At 40.1% G+C, this 11,950-nt stretch overlaps 1 protein-coding gene across 1 annotated transcript; it reads left to right on the forward strand.

The window, feature by feature from the left end:
- The first annotated feature begins 119 nt into the window (after positions 1-119).
- LOC117406453 (membrane-bound transcription factor site-2 protease-like) lies at positions 120-10,665 on the forward strand. The gene is made up of 11 exons (XM_034010475.3): positions 120-353; positions 786-934; positions 1,232-1,370; positions 3,157-3,260; positions 4,103-4,230; positions 4,583-4,701; positions 6,429-6,609; positions 7,290-7,384; positions 7,979-8,174; positions 8,986-9,061; positions 9,580-10,665. Exons 1-11 carry the CDS (start codon positions 279-281, stop codon positions 9,800-9,802), a joined length of 1,485 nt encoding a protein of 494 aa, XP_033866366.3. The 5' UTR covers positions 120-278; the 3' UTR covers positions 9,803-10,665.
- The last annotated feature ends 1,285 nt before the right edge of the window (positions 10,666-11,950 follow it).

Consider the following 11,950-nt stretch of genomic DNA (forward strand, 5'->3'; position numbering starts at 1 on the left):
TACAGTAGTTCTGCATGCAAGCAAATACGCTTATCTCGCCTATAAGCGCACCCGTTTACACACGCCTATGCGCTTATTTATGTGATTATACGGTAATTTGACAGTGTAGTGTGCGACGGCGACGGCGGCGGTGCAGAAATGTGACGTGTTGTGTACATCGGGGCCCGCAGGATGTGTAATGGATTTGCTGTGTACTGTGAATCCGCGGTCCAGTTAACTGATGTTAGAAACATGACGGTGTGCGGTTGATATTGTAAATACGGATTTGGTTCTCTGCAATGATTCCGATCCCGATGGTCGTTTGCGTGGTGGGAGGGTGGTGTGTGATTTACCTGGGCGACGTCTTACTAAGGGTGAGCGTGGTGGTGTGTTATTAATAATAATATAACAGGTCTCTGTAAACTAAAAGGACTTGTGTTTTCAAAGAACAGTGTGCTGCTACATTGACAAGCATTTCAAATGTGTCACATTTTATTTATCATCTGTGTACGTCCCAATGCACTGGCCTTAGGTGGTGAACGATTTTCTCGACTTTTTTTTTTGTTACACCAACGGTAAAATACATAATACAATAAAACGTTAGAAAACTACTAGGATTCATTTTTTGTTACCTATTCTGTGGAATCAAGTGAGTCCCTATCGTAGTACCCTCCTGACAAGCATGCCTTGTTTTCAGAACACAGTTTAGTAAGAACATTATTGCTTTTTTTAAGTTTCAGAAATTAATTAGCTTATAATGATACTCCCATCTGTTTTTTATGTATTTTTTCACATTGTTTTTGTAGTCATCTAGTGCTCTTAAATCGTCCTACGAAGACTGGCTTGCTGCGAACGGACTCTCTCTTTCTCCGTTCCACGTTAGATGGCAGACTGGCCTCTTAAATCGCCTGTTTGCCAAGTGGGGCAGATGGAAGCCCAGATTTCTCTATCACTGGTGAGGTTTATTCTAGGAGGTGAAGTAATGTCACCCAGGCCAAGGTGGTGTGGAGGTAAACCAATTGCTGTGAAAAAGTTTGTTTGTGTCATTGAAAGTCTTTTTTATATATTTTTAAATTTCTAGTATATACACATTAGCTAATATTTGGACTTGTTCATTAAATTATAGCCAGTTCTGCAGTTCCTCATGTCCCAATACTTGTTGGAGGGTAGTGCATGTATGTCTCAGTTTATGTAGCTCCACAGACAGTGGAAGGAGGAGGCTTCACTATGAAGTGTCTTCTGTTCCCTGCAGGTTCAACCTGGGCATGGTGTTTGGAGTGGTGGCCATGTTCGGATCCATCATTCTTCTCACAAAGACACTGATGCAGACTCTGGCACAGATGATGACAGACAGTCCCGAGGGCTCCAATGAGCAGATGCTGCAGGTTGTGGTAAGGAGAAGAAACAAAGACCTGCCACTGTAGAAAACTATTGCAAATCTCCCAGAGACCCTGGATGTTGGAGTGTTGGAGTAAACGCCTGGAATGCTTGTATTTGTTTTATTATAGGGATGGAAATAAGACTCCCAATGCTTAGCAGTTTGAGACATTCCTGGAATGATCAGCCAAGCTCTGGAAGGGAAGCACCGAGTGTCACTGCTTTTAAAACAAGATTAAAACACACACTTGTAGAATGGAGCATTCTTGTGCTAAAATGATGTTCCTTTTATTCTCTGCCTTGTTTTACTGTTCTATGTGTTTCTTTTGTTTTCATTGCTTTTCTTGCATTTGTTTATTAATATTTGTCACTTTTTATTCACGTGACGCGCTTTGCGGCAATTTTTATTGTGAAAAGCGCTATATTAAAAATAGATTATTATTATTATTATGATTATGATTAAGACACCGCTGAGCTTGTTGCCTGTACACCGTGGCTAATCAAGCTCGTACTGACATCTGGAATGGGTGGGAGTCTTATTTCCATCCCTGTATTATCTCTCGTACCTTTAAATCAAACTTCAGCTTAAAGAGCAGCTTGGTACAGGTGTGCAATCTCAGAGCTTTCTTACCTGATGTTTCCTTGTCGTTTATATCCACTTTCTGTTCCACTCATTACATCCTGGTGATTACTATGGCCTCCTAGAGCTCTCAAAACCATGTCTGAACCAGGATGTAACCATTAACCTGGCCCCTTGCAACACTGCCCCCAGTGGATGTAAAAATATCACAATTGTTCCACATGTTTTTCATACTGATATGTTTGTTCCGTCCACTAGAGGCAGTTCATGATTACAATGTGGTGTACCAGATGCACTGTACTTTTAGGTTAAACAGGATTATGAGATCTCAGTGCTTTAAACTTCTTTTACAATTATGTATATATATATATATATATATATATATATATATATATATATATATATAATGTATATGTATGTATGGGGGGGGGGGGTAAAACAGTGAATCTAAACCACAACAAGAAGAAAACATAGCTGGGATAACTCTTGGTATTACATGCCAATAGCAAGTTGCTCTTTAAGTGAACTCCAGCAAGTGAAGTATGTGAATTTAGATCCCGTGTCTTCATCTAGTCTCTGCAGTGGGAATGTCTGTCTTCAGTGTTGTGATCTCAATACAAGTTCTCGACTGGATGTTGTTTGTAATACTGTATATATCTTTTTGTTTTTTTTTTGTATGCATTTTGTGTACAGTCCTAGGGGCACCACTTTTATAAAGTACCTGATTGGGTCAGAACAATTAAAACATTTATCAAGCAATTAAACCAAGCCTATGAAATCCAAAAGCATTCGTATTGCTAACAGTGCAAGAATGCAAAGAGAAGCACACTGTGGGAGGGAATTGAATCTGAATACATGTCAACCCAGTGTGCAAGTGGACAGCACAGGACAGGTTTACCATCACAGTGATCTGGTTCACACCTCTACCAGTTAAACATGGAGCTGTTCTTATTTATTGAGTGATTGAACTAATGCATTGCAGTTCAGGATCAGGGGTCAGCACAGTGCTTTACAGGTGCATGTGACTCCTCCATGTGGAATGTGCCCAGGGTTGAACGGTTTAATACCAGCCTGGAAAGCAAGGAATGGCTCAGAGCTTAGTGAAGTAAACTGGTAGGAGTCCAGGGCAGGGGACACATGACACATTCCCACAGGGTTGCTGCACTTCCTGGTATTGTTGCTAACATTGTTTTGATTTGTTGCCATGTCGACATCAACAGGTGCCTGGTGTTAATCTTCCTGTCAGTCAGCTGGCTTATTTTTTCATTGCGATTCTCATCAGTGGTGTCATACATGAAATTGGCCACGGTGTGGCAGCTGTCAGGTAAAGTCCATTGCTAATGTCTTACAGTACTTGTGTATGGGCTGATGCCCAGGGTTAGACCATAACTATCACATATGTGTCACTGTCATGTGTGTGTCCTGTTTTGGTAACAACTTGTCTGCCTGTTTTATAACTCTTTTGTTAGGTATTGATATTTATTTATTTTCTAATGGAATCACATCTTTTGTGTCAGACAGTTCAATGCAGTCTAAACCCAGGTTTCCTTGCATTTTCCTTTTTGAACTCAGTAATATACATAAAAAGATGTGTTAAACATCACATGAACTGAATGATCACATTCTCCTACCAGCCAGTTCACCCCAGAAAAGATACTGTGTTCTCCCTGTATAACGCTGTAAACTGGAAGCCACAGGTCCAGGACTGTGTTATTTTGTGTGCTGCCTTATAACCTAAATGGCATGATGGGGCAAATGGGAGCCTTTTTGAAATTCTCGTAAAGGAAAAAATACAAGGCAGAATGGTTTGTTGATTACCTATGCAGGCTTGACATTTTTTGTTCACTAATTGCTATGAAGAAAAGACCATTAAAAACCAACACAAATATACATTTGCCTTAATGTGTGCATCCTTCGTTCGGGGTACGAACCGTTCCATGACTATAACTCTCTATTTAATTCTATTTAATTCAAACAAACATAACAAAACACATTCTGCCAATCGTTTTGAATATCTCCCTCTGTCTTATAGATGGTGTGGCTCTGTGCTTTAGTTCACTTTAGAAGCATTCAGGGTTTAGTGTCTGCTGGGTGAGAAGTAGCTCCATTTCTTCTTGTTGAACTCTGCATGTGCTGATTGCTGTAATCGTTTGCTTTTAATTGCAGAGAACAGGTCCGATTTAATGGCTTTGGGATGTTCATCTTCATTATCTACCCGGGAGCGTTTGTGGATCTTTTTACCACCCACTTGCAGCTTATATCTCCAGTACAACAGCTCCGAATATTCTGTGCAGGTAAAGCAAACATTGGGTTACTGGATTTAGTAATGCAGGGCAAAGCACCAGGAATCTGTAGAGGTATGCATTTCAAACTACCTATCTGTTGGTGTGAAAGGTTCTAGATTGTGTAGCCTGACAGTGTCAGATTGAGACTGTGAAGTTTATAACACTCCACAGAAGGCAGCTGATTCGTGCAATCGACCAGTCCCGGGACACCGACAGTACTGCTGTGAGTTACAGCCTTCCTCGGACTGCATCAAGCACTGACATGTTGTATTGAAGTACAAAAAAATAGCAGCAGGTGGCAGTGTTTTGCAAGCTTCTCTCTGAAATGAGATACTCTGACAATGCCGTGCTTTGTTTTCAGGGGTCTGGCACAATTTTGTTGTGGGAGTCGCTGCTCTGGCATTCCTCTTTCTGCTGCCGCTGTTTCTCCTGCCGTTCTACTACACTGGGGCTGGGGCGGTGATCACTGAAGTCATAGAGGTAGGGCACATAAATACAACCTCTGTTCTGCTTTTCACCAAATTCAACTTCTGGTCCAGTCAGTCAGTGAATCAAATCATTTTCATGGCAAAGCGATCTCAAAGCGCCTCACATTCGAAAAATAAAAAGCCCTGTGAAACAAGACCAAACAATACAAGAATGCAAATAAAATAAAAACACAAAATAAAAGCATAAAACATAATTGCACTCGAGGCTTGAGAGAACAAAGATGCATGCATCAGGGCTGAGCCATTGTTTTTAATACTAATAATACGTTTATCTTCCACACAGATGTACTCATTCTGTGAACCGCTCTTTTTTGTTCTCAAAAAAGAAAATATAAAAAATGCAAAATACATCTTTAGATGAAAAATCCTTTGAAAATGAAAAGTCTATTTCTTACTATAGTTACTTAGTAAATACATGTGTACTTACACATAATTACAATGCTATTATGCATAGTTACAGTGCACTTCATGTGTAATTTGTACAGGAGGTGTACAGGGCTGCTATGTCATGTGTGCTCAGTATATGTGTTAGTATATCAACTGATTTAGTTACTCCTCTAAGATTAATAGTATATGATCTCATGCTCCCTACTTTTCCAATCCCTAAAATATGTGAGACAATTAAAACTAATCATATATTTGTCCTGTATCATAGAGTTCTTCTCACATGTTCAGATAAAAGTTTATAAAAATGAGAGGCCCCTGATTAAAAGCATCTTTTCTAATCAGTTAGCTCCGGCTTGTTTTTTTTAATTTAAAGTGTGTTTTCAACAAACTTGACCTTTTTAGCTAAAATCCTTGTTTCAGCAACTTACACATTAAACCCGAGAGAGCCTACTTTCAAACTGAAGTTACTTATGTCGACTGTAAGCACATTTTCCTAAGTTAATTACATTAAATCATAGTTTTGCTAAATTTCAAGAGACTGCTTGTTCCATTAACACTCAGATAAGAAAACATTTTTATAGTAAGTTTTTACAGTAGGTCAGTTTTGTTTAATCATTCTCATAATATGCTCAATGTGAATTTCTGCTGGCTCTAACATCCTTTAAAACACAGTACAGAATTAGCACAATATTCAATATTATCACAGTTTCGCAAAGTCTTCTTAATCACATTCTCCAAATATCAGCTTGCTCTCAGTACGTCTGTTCCCAGCAGGAGTGAAAGTCCTGATCAGGCTGTGCTCTCAGTGGGTCTGTAAAAGCGATTACAGGCTCCTTTATCCATTTCTGCACATCCCAGGTGTGGGTGACCGTTTATAGGGCCTGGTATCTGCAAAAAACTTAAACCTTGTTAGCCAGGCTCCCATCTTTGCATTGTCATCTCCATCATCAGTGTGGAAACCCCACATAAATTAGGTTGGTTCTATCGAAGAGCCACACATCTCTGCCACATACACCTTTCACTCAAAAAGGTGCTTGTGTCTTGTACAAGGGAGGAGAGCTTTTTAGGGTCACTCATGACAGGGTGATGCAAAACTTTTGGCCATAGCTGTATATATTTTTTTTTAGTTTTGGCAGGGCAACTTCTCTAACTCCATAGAGTCCACACAAACTGTTTTAAAATTTCTAAAAAATGACAATAAAAAAGCGTGACTGAAGGAGCCATTGTGTCCTGCAGATTGCAGTAGGTGTCGTAAGGATAGTGTATCGTTAGGATAATGTATCAGTGCAAGCCGTCTGCATACCCTGACCTCTCTCTCCTCTTGTTCCCCAGGGCTCCGCTGCGAGCGGGGCACGGGGTCTGTTTGTAGGGGATCTGGTCACACACCTGGAGGACTGCCCGGTGCGCAGTGTGGAGGACTGGCATGCCTGCATCAAGGACATCTCTCACAGGCCCCAGACTGGATACTGCATTCACACAGCCACACTGCAGCAAGCCAGGTCTCCCAGCAGAGGTGAGAGGGAGCGGGAGGGAGTCAGGGACCAGGAGGAAGTGTCAGTGGACACTTAGTTTTGCGTTTGGTGTGACTCCTCAAGCTAGACGAGATGGAGAATCAATAGTAATGTATTTTTAGTAAGAAATCCTAAGTCAGTCTTTGTTCCCCCCACCACCTTTGAAAAATGTTGACTCCCCTTACATAGAAACGTTAAAAAAAAAAAAAAAAAAAATGTATTAACTCATTCATGCATTGTGACCTCATATGGGGATGGATTAAAAACTAAACACAAGAGACTCTTCTAGTCTTTATATGGGGATGTGTAGAAGATGCAAATGCATGATGACCTCATATGAGGATGCCATTTTCTCCCCATATAAAGCAATAAGTTATTCCTGTGAGCAAACTTAGCATCATTTCAGAGTTCCTTTCAGTGTCTAGCAATCATAATCAAAAACTATTGTGATCCATTGATAAGTTAAAATGGTTCTTAAATTGTTTGCTGAATTGTTCTACCTTCAAAGCTAATTATTCTAGGAGTTTTTTAGAGTTTATATAAAGGAGTGGTCAATACACCTGAATTAGTTGATGGAAATGCAGAATTGCACCTCTGTTTTGTCAATATTTTAGCCGCTGTTGTGCACACGGTACAGTGCCTAGTAGGCCGTCCCCTTTTCACTGCTTTTGTTTCCATGCAGTTTACAAGAGGCTGGGTGGCACCTTGGAGTGCTGTAGTAACAACAGTCTCACAGACATCTGCTTCTCCTACAGCAACAACTTGGAGAGCCATCTGGTAAGTTGCCTTGAGGGCTTCTGGTGCAGTGGCCTGTTTACAAAACGGACCCGCTACAGAGAGGGGTGTGTGTGGGGAGCAGTGCGCTCCATAAACACTCCCTCTGGGACTCACAGACTTAGAAAAGGGACATTCCTGTTTTGTATAAACATACAGCCACTGTAGCCTAATCTTGCACATAGCATATGGAAACAGCTGTCCGTGCGTCATAATTTCATTTTTACATGTATTTAGAGAATCTGTGGTAATGAAAGGTGCTGCGGCATTCTTTAGCACAAGTTCTTGAGAGGTTTGTTTGTCTGTAATGTATGTGCGTCACACAAACATACTCAAAGTGAATACATGTTGTGCAGTGTGTCTCTTATTGTTGTAGGAGATATCGTCTCTTGCAGTTTGCATTCTGGCTGCTCAAACTGCAAAATCATTTCTGTTATAAGAGACACCATATACACACAATGTATTCACTTACAGTGTGCACATACAGATGTATGTCCATACACAATAACTTGTGCTAATGAATGTCCATACCCACTTTCCTATCGGTTCTTATAAATCATAAAAACAAAGATTGCAGCGATTTCTGTTTGACTTCAGCATGCATGCCTGCCTGCCAGAAAGACGATTGACTCGAGCCACACGTGTCGCACCAACATGGACTGTCAGAAGGATTTCGTCCCCAATCTGTGCGTGGTCCCCTCTCTGGAGAACCAGACTCGGCTCATACGGGTCAGGCACCAGCCGCAGATGGACATGCTGTTTGTAGGATATCCACTGCACCTCCAGTTTGCAGGTCAGTCCATTGATTCAGACGTGCATGGGCACAGGCCCCATTCTTTCTATGCAATGTGTTTCCAATTCCAATTCCTTTTTCAAATCAGTTCCCAGTTCCCCTTCCCTTTTAATTCAGTCCAATTCCTCATAATTCCTGGGGATTGAGTTGTAGTCTGGTCTGAATCCAAACTCATAGTGGTCCTTTTTCATGTTCACACTATTGTTGTATTATGTTGAGGCTGTGTGGTCCAGTGGTTAAAGAAAAGGGCTTGTAACCAGGAGGTCCCCGGTTCAAATCCCACCTCAGCCACTGACTCATTGTGTGACCCTGAGCAAGTCACTTAACCTCCTTGTGCTCCGTCTTTCGGGTGAGACGTAATTGTAAGTGACTCTGCAGCTGATGCATAGTTCACACACCCTAGTCTCTGTAAGTCGCCTTGGATAAAGGCGTCTGCTAAATAAACAAATATATATTATACAAAAGTTGACTGGCTTAAGGCTTATAATGGGAAACTTACTTTGAGGGTTGAAAAAGTGACAATAGTAGCCCTATGAGGTGAAAACTGCTGTCAGTGTCTGTTTTATTTTACCTGTGATGTAAAAGGCTAGTGTTTTGACTGTTGACTGCTGAGTACTTCGGAGGGCAATAGTTTTTTCTGTTAACCGCTACAGAAACTTTTGATTGGTTTGTGGGAAATAGCACAACCTTTTTTGGTCATGTGACACTATCATCCAATTGGGTTGCAAGGTTTAATTTAAGAGTTTAATAATATATAGTTTGTTTTTCCATGCTGATTTTAAGCTAATATCTACCTTTTTCTTTTCTCTAGTGAGCCTTACCAACTTTGTTCCACGCTACAGATTCCTGCATTTTGACCTGCCTGTAGTAATCGAAACATTCTGCAAGTATCCTTTCTGGTGTCGGCTCGCTAATGCAATAACAAATGCAGGTTGTTTTAGGTTTGGTGTTATAGGAAGATCGGTGTAAGCTAATTAAGATGGGGGGCATAAAATAGATCATTATTCCTAATTCGGGACTGTGTTTTAAAACTATATATTAAATTGAAAGTTTTTACTACTCCTTTTAGAGTTAAGCACAAAAGTTGGGCATTTTGAGCTTACAGTATAAACCGTGTAATATCTTCTGTATATATAGCTCACAATTTGACTGCAGCATCAGGATTTCATTTGTATTATACCGTCAGTGCTGTGAATAGAAAAGTGTTGTGACCCTAGCTTGGCAGCTGACTTAATGATCCAACACAGCTAAAAAAAATAATCTTCTCTACGCTATAAGAGCTGCAGCTGCAAAAAAAACAGTGCAATGATAGTGTCACTGTATTGGAGACGATAGGAAGAACACAACTCGCTGATTCACACCGCCTAATAATGTGTGTGTCTTGACCTTGACTGCCTGTCCGCAGATATCTGGTCTCTCTCTCTGGAGCGCTTGCTGTTATCAATGCTGTACCTTGCTTTGCGCTGGATGGCCAGTGGATGCTAACGTCCTTCCTGGAGGCTACTCTGAGCTCTTTGATTGTGGAGAAACAGAACCGGGAGCTGCTGGGGTTCTTTATTTTGCTGGCTGGCAGCGTTCTCCTGGCCTCCAATGTGGCCCTCGGGCTTTGGATGGTGACGGCCCGGTAGCCCATCATCTCAGTGTACAAGTTTAAAAAAAAAAAAAAAAAAAAGTGGACCACAGTGAAAGATCTGTTTATACTTAACAATGTGACATCTTTTAAAAAGAAGCTACGTTGCTGAAGTCCTGATATTCAGCTCAGCCACTGGCTTAGTGTGTGATCCTAGCACACACTTTAAATAATGCAGTATGTGCCTCCATATAATGAATAACAGACAACCCCCCAACCCCTGTATCATGCGTTCCAGAGTGCTTAACCCTTTTACTGCTGGAATCTGCAGTATTTCCAATATCAAGGACTGTGATTCCTCTTTCATCAAGAACAGGCCGATTTCACACGCTGATCTTTTAAAACCTGTTGCAACTAATGAAGAATTTTAGCAAGAGGTGCAAGAGGATTTGCAGATTGATGATATGTTCTGGACATGCGATTATGTCAAAAATAATTTGAGTAATTTCCTGTGTATTTCAGAAATGAAGCTGCATGCAATACCAAAGGATTTTGAGATAAAAACATGTTAATAATGTGCTATCATATTTTTTTTTTTTGTCATATGGCAAATTAATCAACACAAATTGAGTTTTTTAGTATGATCCCTCTAGGAACTGGAGAAAAAAGTTAAATATTAAATATTTAGTTTCATCAATGCATCAGTTTGACCATTCAGGTATCTTCCTTTTCATTCCCAGTGTTAAACAAATCAAGTTTAATGTAAGACGCTGTTCCTTGTGATGTGTGCCCTGAAACAGTCCTAGACTCTTCATACTGTTAGTTATGTGATTATTATTTGTTTGTCTTTTTTTCTCCCTTCTAAACCGCTCTGTAAATAATTATGATGATTTGATTTTAAAAGGAACTGTTTTAACAAAAGATTTCGTTCTCCCTTTTTTCAACAGGCTGAGTTTGTGTTTCTCAAAACCACCACACCAGTATTGATTGCACATCACCTGTTCCACGACTGCAGCCACATTGATCTGCAACACTGTGTGGTCTATTTTAGTTACCCAAGCACCGCTGCTCATTACAGCGTACTGATTTATTAACTATATACAATAACAATGCAGTCATGAGGAACGTGAAGAATCCAGTTTTTATATTTTAGGATGGTGGTGCCACTGTTAAGATCATTACATTGGCTTGTAGGATGCATTTGTAATGTTGTTATTGTCCCTCAGGTTTGGACTGCATGTTTTGTCATGAGGAGGACTGAAAGGTGCTATGTTCTTGCCTTTCATAGCAAAGCTTTGGCCATTGTAGGACTCCTTGCTTACTAATACCTGTCTGCAAACTGACTAACATGATGACTAGAATAATGGTATGCCTCTCCAGCTGGTTTTGAGTAACGTGTGAATTACTAGACCTACAGGATCTCTGTTATAATATAAACCTCGCTTAAAGGTCACCCTGCAATTAATGCTATATTTTTATCATCCTGGTTTTTTTTTAATTTATATATATATATATATATATATATATATATATATATATATATATATATATATATATATATATATATATACACACACACAGAGACACTGACGGTCACAGTTTGTCACAGTACTGAAAAACTGAATTGATTGGCAAATGGGCTCCTTTTCTTTCTGGGTACACACTATTCTACATAATGCCGCTGGTGTTTGAAGTCAAAGTGTACAGGTCCGCAACAATACACTGTCCCGCTCCGGGCACTGCGTTTCAAGGTCCGCAACCTTGCCCCACCTATTCGTGTGTACGGTTTTGTTATGAAGAAGCTATAGGCACATGGATACATTTGATCAAATTCATGGCTAGCATTATCGATTGACACAAGACCACCTGCACGGTCTGGCACCGAGGTAATTATCCGAGCAAAGCAGGGCAAGGAAAGTGGGGTGTGGCCAAAATTACAACACTGGGCAAAAAAACACGGGGGACCGTTTTGAAGCGTGCAAAAGCAAAATATCAAAGCATACTGTATTAAAATAATTAACGTAAACAAAGTAAACGAACAATTCTTCCTGGAACTATGTTTGTTTTATTTATTTATTTATTTATTTATTTATTTGGTAGCCTATTTTGTACGATTGTGTTTTATTAATTATTCTCGGATAATATCTGTGCATTTGGTTAAAGATACTACTACATGTCCTGTGTCTTTGGAACGACCTGTCTGGCT

Source organism: Acipenser ruthenus, chromosome 8 (assembly GCF_902713425.1).
Source record: "Acipenser ruthenus chromosome 8, fAciRut3.2 maternal haplotype, whole genome shotgun sequence".
Lineage (NCBI taxonomy): Eukaryota > Metazoa > Chordata > Actinopteri > Acipenseriformes > Acipenseridae > Acipenser > Acipenser ruthenus.